Below are 21561 nucleotides of genomic sequence, written 5' to 3' on the forward strand. Positions count from 1 at the left end.
CGTGTATGCCATGCGAGATAAGAATCATAAGATACTGCGACAGCGCATGAATTGTTGAATCGTTGTTTTCTTGCCTGTGGGGCACAGAGGATGCGCAGAGATGTCGTTGAGCTTGGTCCGGTTTGAAACCAGGACGTAGCAAAGGCCAACGAGAGAGGTCCGACTTGAGAAACCAATTGCATTAATAATTTGATCCTTGCTTCGTACAATCATGTGATACCAAACTTCCTTCCTCTCATCCACATTCCTACGGAGTCAAACTCGGTAGCAGCCAAATATTGTTGTCGCCACCTGGTCTCAGACCTCAAGAGGAATAATTGAGCTCCTCTCCCTGCCCATATGGATATACTACACTACAATACTCCACACTATACTACAGAGTGCTCTACGACTCACGAACCGATACATGAAGAGTCCGTCAAACCCTTCTTCAGTCTTTTTTGTCGCGATGAGCGCAGACACATTGCTCTAACACTCCAAAAAATTTCTCCGGAAAATCCGCCCTCAGCGTTAGATATGGAGCTTCTGTACTTGCATGCGGACTATGAATTGTAGATTTCTCATTGAAAAAGTGGAAATGTGTACGAGAGAGCACAAGCTCCCTGAACTCTGGGTGGCATAAAGCTTGTCACTGTGTCCCCGTATCTTGTATTTCACATTTCATATCTAAATCCACAATTTCTCAATGATATCGCCTTCCCAATAATGCAAGAACGGTCCCTTGGGCGTTCAATGAAGTCGATTGATCATACGATGGTTATTGAATTTTCAGGGACAAGACTGCTGTTCAAGTCGTTTACAATGGATAATGAACGGAACGCGAGAGAAGAAGCCGGCGCGCCCAAGGAATGTCATTTTTTCGCGCCGACCAGAAGCCAAAGGTTGGGGACGAACAACATCACACCAATTGTTGAAGGTGTAACCTCCTTAGCATGTCCGATGCCAGCACCACGTCGTTCACACCACCTCTGCCAGTTCCGATTCTCCAACGACCTTTGGCCTGTGATCGTAGCCCTTGTTTGCTACAAGTCCAGGAAAACAAGGCGCGAATATCGTTCTCGATTTCAGTGCCTAGCAATCGCAAAGCAACGCTAGATGGTGACTGATATTGAGAGCGTGTCATCATGGATCTGCTCTATCAGCACCTCTCGAATCCACTGCTCCCGCGCCTTTTCCTCGCGCCCTCTTCCTGTCCCGCCTCTTTCTCCAATACTCTCCCGTGTCTCTGCTTCGTGGAGGACTCTCTCTGTCGGTCCTCAGCTCCCAAATCTCACTTCCAGACTCCTCGCCTCCCAACACCGCTGCCAACGTCGCTCGGCTTTTCAGAACACAGAATGACCAGCCTACGATCCGCTGAATGACTGCGAGCTCTGTACGTTTCGCGAAGAGCGCGCGGCGTATCGTTAGCAGATGGGCCTGGATTTTTGTACGCCTTTGTCGAATACGGTCATCATTGGAAAATCGGGATGACCGATAATTACAATCGGCGGAAAGCCGAATGGGATCGTCAGTGCCCATGCGCTGACAGGGCTTGGCTGCCACCCTTGCGCGTTCCGAGGAGGAGGAGATCTGGTAATCATTTGAGCTATCTCCTCTGAACGTGCTCATCCCTCTCAAGAATCTCTAGCCCACATTCTATTAGAGTTGAAGTGCTTCAAAAGACCTCGCATTTGGTGCACACAATGTATGTATTTCTTTCTTACTATGACATTCTCTGAGTTTCTACAATAAGGTGGTAGGCGTCACATCGAAAAATTCATATTCTTTGGAAAACGGAGACGCATTTGGCGAAGGAAAATTCGCCAGTGCTTGTGCGCGCTGCATTTTTGTAAAAGTACGTATATTTATTCAACTTCTTTTGATTTGCTAACTTACAACTCTCTCTTCAGACTTCGATAGTTCTAAATATTCATTATGTATACTGATAAATACTCTACACAGCGTAGACAGCAGACGTGCTTTCCGAATTTGAGAAAAAGCCCTTGACCTGTGGTTCAGGAGTTACGTATTTCTTATATATAATCATCATCCCACTGACTGATTATGTGCATAGCTCTCAGATCGCCCGCATGGTCCACCTCACTCAATCAAGTTCATTGTTGCTCCTGTATGTATTGTAGTGGTCCAAATAAAAATTAGAGATAACCTTGCCCGATGAGACACTACGCAGTTGACGCCCGATATCAGCTTCGGCACACGTCATGACATCCCGACATCAGCGACATCCAAACGTCCCGATATATCGATGTTGGATACGTCCCGACATCGGGTCACCATAAGCTGGGCGAGCTTATTTTGAAAAAGTGCATGCTTTGCGCGAGGCTGTTTATATGTGAAAATTCTGAATTATTTCTGGTAGAATATTGGGCCACTATCTATACTAAGCTCTCAATTTTCTCTGTATTTCCTCCAACAGCTTTCAATGGAATAATTTTGGATAAACGGCCCCCGAAAAGATTGATAAATCGGCTTGCATTTTGTGAAAATAAGATTGTCAATATTAGAGGTAAGTTTTTGATATAAAGTGTACTATATCGGTACCATAACATGCAAACAGATTGTGAAGAAATATTAAGAATTTTCGGCGCTCGGTAATCTGAACAATTTTGTACCAAAGCTCACTATAAAATCAACCTTTCGGTCGCGAGAAAATCGGCTCATCCCCGCAGTGTCCGTCGCATTTCGTGCATTCATATGCATTCATATAATTATTATATTATGTACAATAATATGATTTTGAGTGTTCAATTATTAACTACTTCAATTGTACTATACTTAATGTATGCATAGACTGTACAATATGGAATAAATAGTGGAACAATAGTTACATTTGAGTCAAGACTCAAATCTTGGAACTAAGGTGATGCGATAGGATTGACGGAAGCTGTACATAGTGTATGTACAGATGTAGGAATATACATAGCTGAGCTTTCTGTTGGCTAAGCACGTTGGGAGAGGGCCGAAGGCCTTCGGGTCCCAGCGGCAATGAGATTCTGCGGACAAAGGTATGCGCGGTCAGCTGTGATTCCCAGAGGGTAGGAGTGTGCGACGCATCCAGCGACCGCGGATACCCACATCGGAGGAGGGCACTCACATCTTACTGGGGGCATTGTGTAGCGTATCAATTCTTGGTGTAATTCCGGCTGCATGTACGGTGCCATGATTTCCGCATGTTTTCGTAAGTATAGCAAGAAAGCATCGCTTTTCCACCTGCCTATCACCCGTACCGCGTCGAAAGGGACACCTCGGAGGAGGTATTCAAGGGTGGCGCCAATGTGAATACCGTGGCCTTGGAGGACAGGTAGGCCTCGGTTCTTGGCTGCCTTGCTGATTCGTTGAATAAGGGCATGCTTTGTAAGGGGTCTTCGGTCAGATTTGTGTCGGTATGAGAATAAGTGTTCTGAGGCGTTGGGTTTGTTGACTGCGAGGTGGTTCTGGAATAGTGATTCTGGGTCCGTGGAGCCTAGCTGCTTTGAGAAGTAGAGGTCTTCTCCTCCTAGCTGATTGCTCTTGGTACGTGGAACGTGTAGGACGGTGGTTTCGAAACCGTTTCGATCCGTGGCTTTCCGAACGTTAGCTCAGGTGATGTATTTCTCGGGGGCAAAATCCTTCAGGTTGGGTACCGTGAGTTCACCCACCCTTGCTGTGCAATAAAAGCTTGTTGTGAGGCATGCCCCACATGCCGCATTGAAGGGGTCGGAGATGTTGAAATCTTCCAGTAGTTTGGCAATGTAGTCTTGTGTGAATGGCATCCTCTTTTTCCGGCGTGATCGTTCTGGTTGGAGACGTTCTGCTCCATGGATCATGGTGTCAAAGGAGTCTTTGTCCGTTTTCCATTCGATGCCGTGGATGATGTGCCATGCGCGAACGCCGTGAACGTAGTTCTTGACCGAGGTGCCTGCGTAGTGACCTGCCATGGTGGAAATCCAGGCGTTGAGCAGGTCACTGCTACACGGGGCCCGTTGGGTTTCTGGAATGTTGCGTGAGTCACAGAATATGTGAAAAGAGAGCAGTCCGGAGGCATAGGTTTCAAGGGTGCTTTCTGCAAAACCATTCGTGAGTATGTGTTGGATTCGGTCTACGAATTCATCTGGAAGGTCTAGTGGGAGTCCTGTTGTGTCTTGAAAGTTGCGCTTACTGGCGGGCTTCCACCGGATTAGACATTCACGGGCGGCACAGTGGGGGCGTAGGGCAGATATTATAGGTGTTAGATTTACTGGGTAAGGACGAACAGAACGAGTAGCTACGGTATTCACAGGGAGAGAGATAGCAGTAGGATAGTTTCAGGTAGCTGGTCTGCTACCAAGAGTCCTCAAAGGCGGTGAGTAAGCGCCCTTCTTCTTCAGAGTGCCATTGGTCATAGGATGGCCGTGCGAAGGGTCGCTTCAGTTTAGGTTCGTAAGCAATGCGTTCAAGAGGGCTGTACTCGCGGCATTCAGCTGCGGTGTAAGGTTCGTCGTAGTCAATGATGAAGCTTGAGAGGTGGTGTGGGATAGCAATCTTTGGGAGGAGGTAGTCTGTTCTGCCACGGGTGCCTCGCGAGAATGGATTGGCTGGGTTGTGAGCACTGGCAACGTATCGGGTGTGGATTTTGAAATGGCAGCGTGAAGTGAGTTCATGAACATGTCGGAATATGTGGTTTGTGGCTCGGTTTCTGCTCCTTCCATTCCACCACCCCTTGACCACTCCTTCGTTGTCCCCCCATATCTTGTAATGCCACCCTGCAGTTGCTTCCCTGGCAATAATGATGATGAGGAGGTAAAAGCCAACCGCTTCGGCCCACCCGATGTCTCGTTCTCCGTCCTTTCCTCTCCATCCTGGGAGGAGACGATAGGCTCGCCAGTAGCCGCGGATGTATAAGCCGATGCCAAAGCCGCTGCTGGCGTCAGAGTAGGCATGTAGGTCTATGAGGTCGGCGGGTCCTGGGATGGGCGCGGAGATGGGAGAGGACAAGGTTGATTTCCACCAAAGGAGGTCTGCTGGCCATCTGCGTGGTGCACGGTGCTTTGTCAGCGGCGCCTCATGGCCAAGTTCCGCAGTGAACTTCTCGAGCTCGATTAAGTAGGTTCTGCCAATGGGGAGGACGAGACTGATGTGCAGAAGCTTGCCGTATAGTTTTCTTACATGTTCAATGTTGTGCGATTTCCGTTCTTCCCACTCTTTTATTCCGGCTATGTATTTGAGGCGTTTGACTGCGGGAACAGACACTGTTTTCTCTTTGAGGTTCCATTGCAAGCCGAAGTAGGTCGGGTCGTAGCAAAAGGGGATGTCTTTTTCGGCAGACCAGGTGTAGCCCAATGGGAGTGTGATTCGGTCAATGTCTTGGAAGGAGTATGCATATCTCGAGTCTTCTTGGGAGCGAGGGGATAGGCGAGAGAGGTCTTGGATAGGGAAGGTGAAGTCATCATCAAATTCTTCTAGTTGTCCATTTGGCAGAGTGTGTCCTTGATACAGAAGACGACCCTTGCAGTGGATGACTCCTGTTCTGGCTGTGTGCTCTCGTAGTTGTTCTCGTAGTGCGTTGTATTGGTCTATGTATTGGGTTAGCACTCTTAGCCAGAGATGATCGTCAACCCACTTGGTGAGGGGACCTAAGCCATAGCCTCTGCAGATGTCCATGCCGCAGTCTGCTAAGTGGCCGAAAGATCCTCCTGCTGACTTGAGACCGAACATGTCTCGGGTGTCTATGCAGTATTCCTCCTGAGATGTTCTAACAACGACTCCCGCCCATTGCGACGGATGTAAGGGAATCAATCGGTATGCCTCCGAGATGTCTCTTACTGCTCCCTGTGAATTGGGGGGCAGAGTCCATATTAGCCGACAGGTGGTGGCAAAGGTTCCCCATAGGCAAGGGTAAAGGGTGGAGTTGATGGAGGAGATGACAGCAGGAATTGATGGGATGAGTGTTGGTCGATATGGGTACGAGAGGTTTTCGAGTAATCTGAACTTGCCGGGTTTTCCGGATTTTGGAATCATTGAGATTGGTGATGTTTGGAATGGTCCGATAGTCTTTTCGATGGTTTCCTTGGAATATGGGCCAAGCCATTGCCCAGTGTCGATTTCGTTCCGCATTATTTCATGAAAAGCAGCTATTGATTCGGGATTATTAAGTTTATTAGGCAGTGAGAATGTATGTTTTATTCTGGGGATTCCGACATTGAAGCCATGTTGTATGGATTCAGCAAGGGTGGGGTATTTGTGTGTGAGGTTGAGACTAGTGATAGCAAGTTTTCATTCCTTAGCTTGTAGAGGGGTGCGTACTGCGATCTTATTCTCCGTCAGGGCAGCTGCTAGCTCCGTGTCCGCGGTTAGAGCATCCTGAGCAAAGATGCTTTTCAGGGTGGGCACGACTAGTGCATCCGTTTGGTCTCTGCCAGTCCGCACAGAGTTCCAGACCCGCGTTGGCTCCTTTAGCGATTTCGAGATATCCGTGCTTGTTCCAGTTGCAGGTGACATCGCGTTTTCCATTCCAGATTGATGTTCGGGAGCAGCGGCGTATGTCATGTTTGTCCCGTCCGAGACATCGATGACATCGTGAGAGCGGTGGTTGGTTTGAGTCCCGAAAGGAACGTTGGAAGCTAGGGGGGTCTGGTTGATGGTTATCAGCTTGTCTGCTAGCTTTGCGGGGGGATGTGGAGGGATAGGGAGCTTGGCGCGTTCTATTGGAGGATTGCCGTGCGTTCTGGAAAGGGTTTGAGGTGGCCTGAGACAATTGTTGTAGCCTGGCTGCGACCCTTGCTTCCATCTGTGCTGTGGCAGTCTGAAAGTCTGTTGGTGCATTCGATTGTTGCGATGTTGGTGATAGATTTAGATAAGCGGGTGATGTTTTAGCATTAGTGCAGCGAGCATCGGCAGCGCCGCAGCGGGATTTAGTGTTAGCATGGCCGGTGTTAGCAGCAGGGTTGATGTTAGCAATTGAATTGGAGGATGTGCCGGGAGGTTATTAGCGTTGTTGGGGGGGAATCGTTATTGTGTGGAAAGGGTTGTTTAGTTGTGGAGGAGGCGAAATGAGACCGTTAGATGTGGTGTATTCATTCCCTTGGAGGGGAGGATTGCTTACCTTTGAGACTCTTTTCCTGTTTCTGTTTGACAATCTGCTGACGACTTTCCCCGAGGACTCTGTCCGAAATTATGGAAAGGTCAAAGGGGGCTTTCCTTTCCATTGCGTTGTACCACGCCAGCCGCATTTCTGCATGATAGTGCGCCATTACCCGGTCACCGTCCTGCTCTTGTAATTCACGATGCATGTCCATGTTGCTGTAGAATCCGGCAAACATGGCAATGAAATGATCTGGCCAGGTTCCCAGACTTAACGCATTGAGGAAGGCACTTTTGGCATGCATGACTTGTGGCCAGGATAGCTGTGAGTCGGGGATGGCATTCGGTGATGCGCGGACTGAATGGGACCCGACTAAGGAGACGGTGGAGCCCGAGAGGGAGTCACCGTCCTCTACAGTGAATTGGAGGTGGTTGGTGTCTAGGGATTCCTTGCTCCGTTCCCTGGCTTCGACCGCTGCGTCAGGGAGGAAGTACCATAAGGGTACATACTTTCGTGCCATCATCATCTTTCTTGCGTATGGGTGTAGTTGTAGTGGGATGGAGTCTACGCCGAGGCCTTTCTGGAAGTCGTATATGGGGAGGCGTTTCTTTTCGGCCTCCTTTGTTAACTCCCTCTCTTTCTCCTGCCTCTCGTCTTCGGCAAGTCTCTCAGCTTCAGCTTCTTCTTGTCTCCTCTGTTCTCTCAGGGTTTCTGCTTGTTGTAACTGTACTTGGTATTGCGCTCTGAGTCTCTCGATATGCCCTTCCCACTGGTCTTTGAGGCGTTGGGCTGCCAGCTCATTCGTGGTTATTTCAGGAGTGTTTACGTCTGCGACAAGAGCCGCTCGCATAAAGGCATAGGCTTCACTTGCAAAGTCAGGGGCCGGTATCTTAGCGGGGTCAAAGTCCATCCGTTCAGCCATGAGCGAGTTAGGCAAGTAGTTTACGTGGAAAGAAGACTGAGAGAGCTACTAGACTAGTCTTATGCTGCTTCGACGGACACGTGTCGATGCGGTACTGGCAGGAGAAGAGGGTACCGCATCACGTGTCCGTTCGAAGACTCTAGTTTGTCGTGTCTCGTTACTCTTGCCTTACAAACTGCCAACATTGAAATTTAACAATATTTATGTAAACTCGGAACGCAATCAATTTATGAACGCAAATTTGATAAATTGATGTTGCGTCCATATGCGTTCAGGTGCGTTCACCTTATACTGCGTTCATTTTTAATCTTTGCGTTCACCTGCATTCCATGCGTTCAGGCGCGTTCCGGATGTGTTCCGGCTCCACTCAAGATTGGATTGCAATTTTTGAGTATTCAGTTATATATTTGAATATCAATGACTGCATTAATGTTTGTTGACCAGGTCCTTAGTGTGATTACACTCTGAGAGGAACTGGTTGCATCTTATTGATAAAACTTACTGTTCTGATATTTTTAGCTTTGTCACTGCGCTATTACTGTCAGATACTAGTCTTCAAAATATCATATTCTGTTCCTCTAAGTGGCTTTATTATCTATTTTTATGCATGATTTATGAGTCCTGTTATAAAGTACAGCATCACCACCATGGATTGGTGTGCATCTGCATATGTTAAGTTAAGTGAGAGTCTCAGTTGGCTGTGAAGCAACCCTGTTGTAGGTACCTTCTAAGTGGGGGTCTATGCTATGTTAGTACTATGAGCTCACAGTGAGTTTTATGATATCTATCTAGCTCACCTCAGTTGGCTGTAAAGAAACTGAGGGACTTGAAGACACTGCTGGCATGATCTAACTACAACTGTATAGTACTACTCATAACACTGTCTACAGAAAGGGAAATGTCCAAGTTCTTTGAATGTATGGAGTACCTTCCTTAACAGCATAATCAAGGAAAAATAAAAGGCTTATCATTCTCAATTATTAAGAGCCTTCAGAGGTGTCAGTGTGAGTTAAACTACTTGAGTTAGTATGGTGTTTGTAAGTAGTGGTCGTAGACGGGCTCACCTCAGTTGGTATTGGAACAACTGAGGGAGTTGATGCTGTCCCATGTACTCTATATACCTACTGTACAGTATCATGTAATAACACTGTTTACTTGCTAACTCTTCCTTACACGTACTCATACAGAGTATACCTCAACAAGGAGAGATCAAGTCTCAAAATCTACACCAGATACAGCATCCTGCATTTAATCAAAAATCACTGCATGTCTTCCTTGATCCTGCTTATCCATTGCATGGAGGTAGAGCAGGCTGGAGCTTGAAGGGAGCTATAGGAGCTGCAACCGAGGACTGGATGATCTAATGCAAGTGATGGGGAGAAGTGTCATCCACATTTATATAGGTGGACAACTTTGTACCCTCCATGTGATACCCAGACATTGTACTCATCAAAGGATGAACCCAAAGGAGACAACAGGGTGAGAAATATACTATCATGAACACCTATGGGGATGATGTATGTGGCAGATCAGCTATGAGGGAAGCAGGAGACAGAGCAGTGGCTGATATATCCTCAACACACTTACTTACTTGATTATATATTGTGCACAAATGCTGGGAAAGACTACACCAGGGGATGAGCTTCAACTGTATGTATGCATCAACTCAGACCACACAGTATGCCAAGATACCTACTGGTTAACTTCAGTCTATGTCCACACCCTCCCACCCTTTTACTCCTGATCCTGCCTTCAACATCTCCTCATGCCCGATGCATGTTGCCACAACACCCACAGCATTGGATCTGAGGAAAGTGACACAGTGCAGTCCAAGCTTGAGAACGTGTAAGACCTGGGTCAGAATTGGTCTTAAGGTTGGGTTTGGTATGAGGAGTTTATGTTGTAGTGTGCTAAGAGCAAGCTGGAGCTTGAAGGGAGCTACAGGAACCGCGACTGAGGACAGGAATGACCTAGTAGTGGTTGGAATTGCAAGATGTGACCCTTGAAGGGGCTCCTAGAAGGTCCAGGGAGGTCCCTAGGACATAACGAGGGAAGGTAGAAGTAACGGGGACCAGTATATATAAGAGCACTATGTAGTATGGGTTGTACTAGCTAGGAGCATCAACGTAGGACCGTTGTAGGTTGTAATTGATGTGAGTCTCAAACATGTGAGCTCCCGATAAGGTATAAACCCAGGAAGTGGGGGTAGTGGCAGGCGTCCTTGGGTGGTGGAGGTAGTAACGGAGAAGCGGTATGTAGTTCAACGTTACCTAGATCGAGGTCCCAGAGCTTGTGGAGCGTTTGGGGAGCTCGAGGATGTCAAGTCCATGCCTCGGGCCTCCATTCCGAAGATCTACCTTTTACTGTAATCTCACTTCTATTGTTCTTTCTCGCTACACATACCCTTTCGTTCTAGTCTCTCCTTATTGTCTTTTACTTTACCACGTATAGCTCCTAGTAGTTAGTCTGGCGCTCCGCCCCGCTGCGCCGTTCCGTAGATATAAATACTGCCTGTACGCTACTGTAGTTCCTCAGTTTAATTATCAACTTAGATCTCCCTTCCCAACTTAGCTCTTCTCTAAGTCTTCTGGCTCAACTCCTTGAAGCACATTCTACTCGACCTTAGGACTTAAACGTTCTTTGGTTCGCTCCTCGTCACCGGCAATACCGCTGCTCCGACTTGGCTGCTACTTAGCTCCTCCCTTCTTTACTCTCGATCTCCGGGGACTAACGGCGTAACGGTGGTGTTGTTAATAACTTCACTACTGTCCCACACTTAGACACCTTGTGGCCTCTGGCACGGTTACACGGTGTACATGATCTTAACAGAGGACTGTACAAACATAGAGATGGTGTTATTAGCAAATATACAGTTAGATATAGATCATGCTGACTGCGTGTTTCCGAGTCCCTTAGTTGCTTTACAGACAACTGAGGTGAGCTACATAGTATATTGCAACAAACTAAAGTACTAACACAATATAGTATACTCTTACATGTATGTGATGGTTTTTCATCATTGGATAGTGAATGGCCTCTGGACATTGGTTGGAAAATAAGAAGTGGAACAAGAGAGAAGTGTCTAAGACTGTGCTAACTAGCAATCTTACAATCTTACCTATGGGAAGCACTATAAGGTACACTAGAGTCTCTCTATCACTGTATACTGCACTAATTTTTGAATGATTTGGTGGAGAATTCATCTCAAGATCATGTTTTTGGGCTCAAATTTGACTGCAATAATATGGATGTACTTTCCACAAAAATTGATTAAATATTTGGGAATAGTTTAGTAAATATGATAAATTCCTTGTGAACGCAGCTGTATTGAACGTGAATGCACTTATTTGAACGCAAATCTGTCGGAACACAGAACACACCGGCAGAATGCGAAATTATACCGTCCGACACGTGACCTGATCTGCTCCCTTGCATAGTTCCCCAATACGAACTTCGCGCTAGTATACTTTTCAGCTTCTGCCACTGGTAAACCGCTATCTAGGTGTCCTTCCGTTGTGCCGTGCAAGGTTACGTTGGAGCACAAAGAAAGTTCAACCAATCAACGTGCAGAACATGTAGAAGGAGCCAAAGCAGCCACAGCAAGGTGATTTTGATGAGAATGCATGCTGGGAAGTGAAGGATTCAGTACACGCAACTTCTACAAACACTTTAGTCTTGAGCCTAAGTCATGTTTTTTGTGTCTGTATGTCATACGGTGCACTGAAATATTATGTGATAATAGTCTAGCAAGCCAGAATTCATGAGAGTAAAGAAAAATGTTCACTCATAATGTGATAGATCTCTCGAGGCCCCCGGAAACTACTACTGAACCCCACCCGGCTAGATGCTCTAAATTATGCTATGTTTTGGGCCCAAATGACGCTATTTCGGACAAGGATTGTGTCGGAAACTTGAAATGGTGCTTATAATCGGCCCGTGATTAGAATTTGATTAGATGCTGATTACACCGCAATTGTAATCACATTATGACACATCTGAAACTTGAAATGGCGCTTATGATCAGCCCGTGATTAAAATCAGATTAGATGCCGATTATATAATCGCAACAGGATGTTATGATAAGATGATAATCAGATCACTGTACAGCTTTTTGAGTGGATGCTCAATTAGGCAAGGTAGGGATTTCAAACAGGTTTGCCTTTTTTGGCCTCCATAGAAAACTCTTAAACAAAACATTGTTTCCTTTCTAAATGTCTTGCCATAGGGCTGCTCCTATGTAATACAAATAAACGTGAATGCAATATTTGCCATGGCCTATTTGCTCCACAGACCTTTGCACAGCACCAGACTGCTTGCAAATGCAAAATAGAGGAAGAAAAATCTGCTAGGTTATGCAGAATGAGGGAAGCACCTTCTGAAACATCAGGTGAGGCTCTGGAGCTCAAGGAAATATGTATATACTCAGTTCATAGCTAGCTTTTGGCGACACACACCCTGAAGCTCAAGGAGATGACCCCGGCATTGGCAATTTTGAATCAGATACAGACTTGGAACCTATCTATTTCGACAATTATCAAGAGACTTCCACAAGTATGGAATGGGATAATCGTACTCCTAGTAGGTCCTGTACTTCTATATACTTGGTCTTCTACTGACCATAAGTTACCTACTAAGTTCTCAAAGAGCTGGAATCGGAAATACAACTGGATGATATCAAAATTGAATATCATCCCAACAGTGGCTGGAAGCCTGTGATTGTACATTTTGATGACTTCGGAAGGAGCAAGGATGTGAACAAAGGATCGATTCCACCAAATTGCACGCCATGGCATCCATGGAGGAGCCGTATAGATTTTGAAGTTGCTTCATTAGCGCTTGACTGCCACATGAATAAACAAAAAACCGACAAACTTATCAATTTGATCTATCGCGCTGCCTGTGGTCTTGATGCTTTTACATTAAAAGATCACCAAGAAATCCAGAATACTTGGGACTTAGCAGCTGAACGATTAACAAAGGTTTGTTTTATTAATCCCTCAAAAACAGATATTGATATTTTAACAGTTTCGAAAGACAGAAGTTGTAGTCCGCTATTGTGATCTAGAGCCAGAATCATATGAGCTGTATTACTGACCTGTTTGGGACTGGTTGCAAGAGCTATTACTTAATCGAGATATTGTATCCAAGATGGAATGGGATGCTCGTAGACTCTTCAAATTTAATGGTGGATCTTGAACATGGAAACATTTCATTGAGGAAGCATGGTCAGCAAATTCATGGTGGTCATTTCAGGTGAGCTCATTGACTATTGCCAGTATAATACTGATCACAAGATACAGAGTAAACTTCCAGCCAGAGCGGTACCACTTTGTGTTGTGTTTTATGCTGATAAGAGCAAACTATCATTGTTTGGTACTGCAAAAGGTTATCCTGTCATTGTTCAATGCGCAAATTTACCCATGGATATCCGGAATGGCTCTGGTATTGCTGGAGGTAGGGTCGTAGGGTGGTTACCAATTGTACGCCTAGTTAATCAGCTATTTACGCAGTGTTTAACATCAATCTAGGTTTCTGAAGATGCTGCACATAGTGGTAAGGCCAATTTTTTCAATTTCAAAAATGTTGTATGGCATGAATCGGCCGCGAAGATATTCGAGTCCATGGCAGAGTATTGCCCAACTGTGTATACAATGGTTTGTGGTGATGGAGTTCATCAGTGGATGTATCCTATTGTCCTCATCAAGTCAGCTGATTATGAAGAGCAGTAATTCATATCTATTGTATCCATCGACACGATCTCATGAATATATAGGTGTGTCATCTGTCTTACTTGGGGGTTAAAAAGCTTGCACCCATGTGTAAGATGCCCAATTCCACATGACCAATTATTAGACTTTGACAATAAATACCTCAAACAGACTGCAAAGGACAGTATCGAAATACTCAATAATGCTAGACAGAAGGCATTAATCTCAAAAGCAGATGAAGAAGCAGAGCTTAAAAAGTATAGTCTGCGACCATGCTTTGTATGTATTAATTTCATCATCGTAACTTACTGGCTGACCTCATTTCATCCAGAATTCCTTCTTCAAGCTCACCCATAGTGATCCATTTGCAGGCATTTCCTTCGATGATCTCCACTTCCAAGACAGTGGGGTTTGGGGCAATCATATATTTGAACATGCAAAGATCCAAATTGATAATCGGAGTGCAGTAACCAAAATTGATAATCGGTTTGTTTTCAGTTCTTCAAATTTGTTGTATAGCAACAAACTATCTGTTAGGTTTAAAGAATTTCCTCGCTAGTCCAAACTCAACCATTTCGACACTGGTGTTATGAAGCTATCATTTAATGATGGTAGTAAACACTACAATATATCAAGGGTGAGTTAATGCTAGATTTATTTTCACCATCGCTGTTCATATTACAGATCATTTCTAGCTCTTTTTATTTGCCGCCCATGATGTTATACCAGAAAAGGAGAACAAAGCTGCCTATACGCTTCTCAAAGTCATGCGGAAGTACATCAACATGATCATGTATTCCGGACTGAATGTACAGACTTCTGATACAATAGCACTTGGCCATGGTGCTATCAAGAATTTTGTAGATATGCTCAAGGTTTGTGCTCTTTTGAGAATCTGACAAATTTAATGCTTTACCTACAAATAGGTGTACATATCGCTCTCACCTGATGTGAATAAAACATTCAATGTCATCAAGGTACATTACCACCAGCATCTCTATGATGACATTGAGAACAAAGGTGTTTTACGTGGAATGAGTACCAAACCAAATGAGAAGTTTCATGGCCCTTTATGCAAAATTTACCTTCGACAAACAAATTTCAAGGACACGGCAAAACAGGTATATATTTGTGATTTGTTTCTTATATCTTCTGTGCGTCTAAGATCACCGGATTCTCAGATTGTACGGTTTGAGCATCAGAGCATTGTTGCCACCCTTATACAGGATGAAATCCAAATACTGGATAGATATGAGCATGGCGATCCAGAGCTCCCATCAGATCTGGAGACACCAATCGACAATGTCCACTTCACATTAGGCTCAAAATTGAAGCCCATTTCCTTTGCTCAACTTGAGGGTGAAGATCTTATATTTGCATGAATACATATCCGCTTGGCAGAGTTCATGTCGACCTTACTCACAACTGCAACCAACATTGTTCACGTCACATATACAGCTCATGATACTGTAAGCTAATATTCACAAATCATGGTATTGTTAAGATCATGTACACCGTGTAACTGTGCCAGGGCCACAAGATGTCTAAGGGCAGAAGGTCGAGTGGGACAGTAGTGAAGTTATTAACAACACCGCCGTTACGCCGTTAGTCCCTGGAGATCGAGAGTATAGAAGGGAGGAGCTAAGTAGCAGCCAAGTTGGAGCGGCAGTATCGCCGGTGACGAGGAGCGAACCAAAGAACGTCTAAGTCCTAAGGTAGAGTAGAATGTACTTCAAGGAGTTGAGCCTGAAGACTTAGAGAAGGGCTAAATTGGAAAGGGAGATCTAAGTTGATAATTAAACTGAGGAACTACAGTAGCGTACAGGCAGTATTTATATCTATGGAGTGGCGCATCGGTGCGGAGTGCCAGACTAACTACTAGGAGCTATACATGTAGTGCCTGCAGGGTAAAGTAAAAGACAATAAGGAGGGACTAGAACGAAAGGGTATGTGTAGCGAGAAAGAACAATAAGGAGAGATTACAATAAGAGGTGGATCTTCGGAATACCGAGTGGCGGAATGGAGGCCCGAGGCATGGACTTGACAGGTATATTCTCATCGGAGCATACTTAAAGGTTATTCCATATCAATTCTTGAAAATCCATTATGAGTCTTTAGAGACCTGGCGGCTTGCAGTTGACATCCTGCATTGTAATCCCAACTTTCATGGCCATCCTCGATATGACTACATCATCTTTCGTGGAATTTTGGGGCCAGTCTTTGCCCGACTGCATTATTTACTCCTTTGTAATGCCTGCGACAGCCAATACCCGATAGCACTTGTGCAAGCTTACAAGATTGTTAATACCCGGTCACGTATAGACAAAGATCTTGGACTTCTTCGCATTCACAAGGCGCATAACCTAGAATTTATTTCGGTACGGTCAATTGTTTGGGGAGCAGTTGTACTACCAATATCATCTGAAACTGATGGGATCCTCTGGATGGAGACATGTTTCTTCGAGTAAAAAAATACTTTCCTGGGTTTACAGATGATAGGTAGATATATCTAGTTTACTTGCTCTCCGCAATTATTATTATGTCATAATCTTGAGATTTTCTGTGGGTCCAAGTTGCCACAAGTTCTCATTCGTCTACTTCGAGTACTCTTCGTTCAACATGTTTGAAGATGAAGGCAATATCTCAGATGCCTCTGATAATCCTGAATTTGTACTATATACACTACCTGACCTGGAGAAGGTTACGATGCATGATTTGCGACAGATGTGTCATTTATTAATCTTGCTTTGCTTTTGTCTCATTTATATTACATCAGGCTCTCGAAAAGGTTCAAGATCAGAATCAGCAGCTCCTTGGTCACAATTCAAAGCTCAAGATGCAAAATTCAGACTTGAAATCACAGCTTGCCCTAGCAAAATAACACAAGCATTTAGGGAAGACAGTGGGAAACGCAGATCCAAATATAAACCATGAACTTGTGGTGAAGCTGGCAAAGAAGTACACTGTGATGGTATATCCTTGGCCTACTTCAAATCTTTTTATGAGCTTTCCGCCAAACAATTTACCTGATCCTGAATCCCCAGAATGATTCAAGGATGAAAGTGCTTTTGAAGCTGGTCTTATAAACAAGCTCCATCTGTATTTGAATGACCGAGATCTTCACAAAAAAGCAGCAGATTATAGTCCATTCCAAAAATCTGTATGTGCTTGTTGAATCTTTTCACATTGGCACTAATATGCTTTGACTTCCAAAGTTTCTACAACAAGCAAAGCAAGGCCGGAGTTCAGCCCTGCATACAATACATGAGTGTGCTTCCATTATCATGCAAGGCATCAATGTTGAGGCTGCTGTATGGGTAACCAAAGCAAATTTGTTGCACCGGAATCCCACAACATTAAGACTTCAGCTTGAATTTCCCAGTTCTTCAGCTGTGAATGATATATTTTCCCCTATATTCTATCCCAATGGAATTCGTGATGATACAAAATTGTTCATGAATGATTTTCAACCGAAGGTGCATATAGAGCTCAAATGTATGTAGATTCTTCGCGCTATCTTTTTTAACAAACAATCTCTTACTCTTGACCAATATTCCTTCAATTATGGATCGTCACTCACTGGGATGCTTTGGGGCATGAAAAGTGTCAATGATTCATCTATTGCACTATCTGCAATTCTGGTGTGTTTATGCTGCATTTGAATAAGCTCAACATTAATTAACTTATTGTTTAGGTGCGATTTCTTCTTTCAGACGACACCGAGTTTGTTCCCATTGGCAAAAATTCACAATCAAACTATAAAAAGAACTTCTACTCGTATTGTGCATTCTTAAATGGCTCAAAAGGCACCAACTATATCAAGCAGCTCTATTCCTTTTTCAATCAGCGTGTTTTTCTGGGAATGCCATCAGCAGCAGTATGTTCCACAAATGATGACCACGAAGATGATGCGGTTACTCGGGCATTGCTGGCAATCAGACTTGCTGATTCACGGCCTGCGGATACATCATGTATGTATAGACTTATCTTCTTTAACCTTTGTCTACTTACTTTCATTTCATCTTAGCACTTCCCAGCATTCCGATTAATATTGACACAGATTTGATTCCCACTCAATTCACCACAATGGAGGTTGAACATATAGACGAAAGCTGGCCTCCTGAGGACAATTTAACTGAGATTCCTCAGAACATGAGCAATGGTAATGTTCAGGATCATGGTCAGGGTCGGGGTCGGGGCAGGAGTTGGGGTCAAGGCCAGGGTCGCAGTCACAGTGATAGTCAAATCCAAAGTCAAGAGGCATCAGTACCAGCTCCAGTCCACACCACACAGAACCAGAAACAGGTAGTATAGAACATTCATAGTTATATCGATAGGAAAGCTCACAAAGATGTATATAAGTAAAAACTGAGCAAACCGTACCTGAGTGATACACATGATATATTAACTGAAGGGTTTTTTATAACAATGTGTATTTAGTGTAGTGGTAATATTGTATTTGATAGTTTGTGATTGTATCTATGTAATGTCTTGAGTTCAATTCCCCATTATAACTGCTAATAAGTTTTCCTCTCCAGTATCAGTTTGATTATGTAATACAGTTAATACTTGTCTTCAATGAAATGAATAAAGCACAATGGAAAGAGAATGAGCACCTGAGTGCCGATATATTTATTAATATATTTTCTAAAGGGTTTATAAGCGCTTGCATTTGCACAAGGCTTAAGAGCGCTTATGCTACTTAATTAGTAAAGAATGCTTATGATTTTCTATGAAGGTTTAGGATCTGGCATAATTGGCAGTTCGATTATGGGGTTTATGAGCGCTTACTGCTGCTTACAGGCGAATTTTAATGTTTCTGACATGGTCACATGTAGTCCAAAAATTTCTCTCAGAAGTGTAAAATTTTCATTTTTTGCTATTTATTTAGGGTCTCAACTCCGAGAGTAGAAGCTTACTAGCTTATTAGCAGATATCAAATCAAATTCTCACTTTTTGAATGTTATTCCCCCATGAGTCCCAAAATTTTTGCTCAGCCAGCTTGAATGATGCTATAATGGACAAGGTCTGCCTGTTCGAGCTCTATTTGACACTATTTTCGGGCAGGGATTGAGCAAATTTTGGGTCCTAAATGACGCTATTTTGAGTGGGGTTCTGCAGTAGTTTCCGGGGGCCTATCTCTCGTTAGAGAAATGGGCTTCATCTTTATCTTTGCACCTGTGGGGCATCACTGTGATTTGGCATTGGACAATGCAGACTCAGACTTGTACATTAATCCAAGAGACCTTCTCCTATGCCTTCATTGAACTACTCTGACGGGTAGTACCCAGATGGGCAATTACTGTCTTGATCTACTGCACTGTTATGTGCGGAAGTGGGCCATTGTGCTTCACACATGGCATGTACGAGTCCTCATTGGAATTCTTCAGCTGTACTAATAAAAGATATTTACAGTACATGACTTACAATCTTGAGGGTAAAGGGCACCCTTGGGGCACCGAAGCAAAGGATCAGGTAACAGACTCACATTATAAGGTCATGTGAATTTTCCAGGAACAATCAGTCACAGCCCATAAAAGGCAGATTGCACTGCTGAAAAAGGAAAGTCATCATGTTTTCCCACATTCAAAGTCACCATAAGGATGAATCCTACATTTCATTTTGGACTCATAATATCTTTTGACTGATTTACTCATTTCCTATTGTCTTGAAGTACATAGCCCCTATCATTTTCCTTTTCTCACTGTCTCGATGCCCTTACTTGTACAATTACATCACTGTCAAATCCCATCAATTACTGATCCACCTGACCCCCATCATTGATTACTGACCCACCTGTTACCCTTCTCCTTCTGGCTTCCGCCACCTTCCTTGTTCCTAAATTGTACAGTATTACATTGTCATTTCTTGCAGATCGGATTATGTATATAAAGCCAATCCCTCACAGCCTGGTTCCTTATCTTGACCTCTCTGTCATTATCTGGGATCAGGTATGTGCTTATTATTACCTATGACTACGATACACAATATATCTCTGTTATTATCTGGGACCAGCCTGCCTCCGTTCTGCTTAGTCGCTCTGCCTTGCTGCCTCACTCAGTTGCTCCGCCTTGCCGCTCTGCTTAGTCACTCCGCTTTCCTGCTCCGTTAGTCACTCTGCCTTTGCCGCTTTGTGACATTAGGTCAAGATCCATTACTGCACTGACAGCCTACCAATAAGGTTGTCCTTGCAGGATCTGCATACATCATGTCTTCTACACCTGTAGATCCTTCCGATCTTACTGCTCCACCCTCCAACACGCACTCGATCCCAGAGATCAACACCATGTCCATCAGATTGACAACACCTGGTACGGCTGTGACTCCCAGCCTTGCCCCCACGCGCTTTCCAATTCAGTCCAGAACCCATTCACTACAGATGATATAACCTTCCTGCCAATTCCCCATCCCCGATTGCCCACTCCAATCATGTCTGACCCTGCTCAACCTGCTCAACCTACCCCTACACCACCCACTGCAAATGACCTAATGGCACAGCTTATTAAACAGGTAGCCAACCTAGCCACTGCCATGGAGGAACATTCATCTGCCAGGTCAAGCATGAACAAACCTGAGGTATTCAAGGGAAAAGATAGCGCTGAGGTGTGTCGCTTCATGGCTCAGTTCCAGAACTGGGCATCGGAACAACCTGATCTCACCAAGAGTCAGGCAAAGCTTATCAAGTCAGCCCTAGGGTTCTTTACTGAAAGTGCGGGTGACTGGGCAACCCCGCTAATAAGCTTGCCTCGTTTTTGTGTGAAAGAGAAAGGAAGGAATCAAATGTGCACTCCAACCAACCAATCTAATACACAATATGCGAGTTCACTGCTATCAAATTTATTTAATAGCAAGGGGTAGCGTTGGCAAAGGTTCCGCAAAGCTTTGAGAGCTAAGTAAGAAGCTTCGATCAATCAATTTGAATCGTTCTAAGGATTTGGTATATTCCTTTGATTAAGGTAGATTCAGCACAATTTGTGCTTTGATTGTATTGATATGGGTATATCAAGAATTAGGGGTTTGAATCAAAGTAAATTAAAAACCGAAACACACAGACCCCTACAGAGGGCTAGAACTATGTGCTGGCACAACCACACAGCGTGATTTGCCCTTAAGACCAACAGCTGATCCTAAGTTCGAAGAATACCCAACAACTGGATATACTTCTCGCAGTCACAAGGAGCAGAACACGACGTTCCTATACTCACAAGTGCCGGGCCCGAATGGCTGCTAGCGAAGAGGTTTCAGTCTGGCAGGAGTGTGTCTTTCCTTTTTACGGATTAGCACTGCAACGTCGTCCCAAAATCACTTGTATTCCAGATACATCAGATCACTATTTATACATACAGGATATAGAGTCGCACAGTACAATTAATTTCATAAAATAAACGTTCGGAACCGCAAGGAAACTTCTACAATCGGTCAGATACCATTTAATTTGAATCTTCATGTCCTTATTTGGTCCATAATGGTTCCAAGATTCTAGTATACCTCCAAACATAGGTAGGTACTTCGATATTCATTTAATTTAATTGTTTTGGAGAATGACTCGTAACTGCTACTCTGAGCCCCCCTAACCAGATTGGTCAAATAAGGGAATTACTTGATCATGCTAACACTATGTCCTCCTTGTCCTCTGGCTTTCAACAGGGTTTTTAAAGAGGGTACCCGCTTCGGCTGCACCAAGAGTACCCCGTAATCAGTTTGTTATGTTCGCTACTTCTTCGTATGACTCGCACGCATCATGTACAATATCATCAATCCGGGAATTAAACTCCACTTCCCCATGTCATGCCCTGCCTACAACCAGACCAGCCCCAGTACCCGCCACACATTTTCACACATCCTATCCACCTCCTGTACCTCCTCTGCACCTCCCCAAGTACCACCATGCA

The 21561-nt window shown here is 44.4% G+C and overlaps 5 protein-coding genes across 5 annotated transcripts; 3 read left to right on the top strand and 2 right to left on the bottom strand.

The window, feature by feature from the left end:
* Positions 1–1122: 1122 nt before the first annotated feature.
* Positions 1123–2203, bottom strand: C8R40DRAFT_1073543 (uncharacterized protein; the record flags this gene model as incomplete). Its single annotated transcript, XM_046226589.1, has 4 exons — positions 1123–1623; positions 1704–1722; positions 1876–1901; positions 2147–2203. 4 exons carry the CDS (start codon positions 2201–2203, stop codon positions 1123–1125), a joined length of 603 nt encoding a protein of 200 aa, XP_046081181.1.
* A 736-nt stretch (positions 2204–2939) lies between these two features.
* Positions 2940–3917, bottom strand: C8R40DRAFT_1175998 (uncharacterized protein; the record flags this gene model as incomplete). Its single annotated transcript, XM_046232436.1, has 2 exons — positions 2940–3562; positions 3635–3917. 2 exons carry the CDS (start codon positions 3915–3917, stop codon positions 2940–2942), a joined length of 906 nt encoding a protein of 301 aa, XP_046081182.1.
* An 8403-nt stretch (positions 3918–12320) lies between these two features.
* Positions 12321–15051, top strand: C8R40DRAFT_1073545 (uncharacterized protein; the record flags this gene model as incomplete). Its single annotated transcript, XM_046226590.1, has 14 exons — positions 12321–12348; positions 12399–12539; positions 12597–12940; positions 12987–13007; positions 13179–13214; positions 13256–13441; positions 13490–13686; positions 13735–13780; positions 13841–13948; positions 14001–14155; positions 14285–14306; positions 14365–14544; positions 14596–14790; positions 14851–15051. The coding sequence occupies 14 exons, from the start codon at positions 12321–12323 to the stop codon at positions 15049–15051; spliced, it is 1860 nt and encodes a 619-aa protein (XP_046081183.1).
* Positions 15052–15762: 711 nt separating this feature from the next.
* C8R40DRAFT_1057775 (uncharacterized protein) lies at positions 15763–16137 on the top strand (the record flags this gene model as incomplete). Its single annotated transcript, XM_046225174.1, has 1 exon — positions 15763–16137. A coding segment is annotated over one exon (375 nt), but the record flags the coding sequence as incomplete, so codon positions are not given.
* Positions 16138–16953: 816 nt separating this feature from the next.
* C8R40DRAFT_1073546 (uncharacterized protein) lies at positions 16954–17983 on the top strand (the record flags this gene model as incomplete). The annotated part of the gene is made up of 4 exons (XM_046226591.1): positions 16954–17145; positions 17173–17310; positions 17364–17640; positions 17697–17983. 4 exons carry the CDS (start codon positions 16954–16956, stop codon positions 17981–17983), a joined length of 894 nt encoding a protein of 297 aa, XP_046081185.1.
* Positions 17984–21561: the final 3578 nt, after the last annotated feature.

The sequence above is a fragment of the Lentinula edodes genome (assembly GCF_021015755.1).
Source record: "Lentinula edodes strain Le(Bin) 0899 ss11 chromosome Unknown C8R40scaffold_48, whole genome shotgun sequence".
Taxonomy (NCBI): Eukaryota; Fungi; Basidiomycota; class Agaricomycetes; order Agaricales; family Omphalotaceae; genus Lentinula; species Lentinula edodes.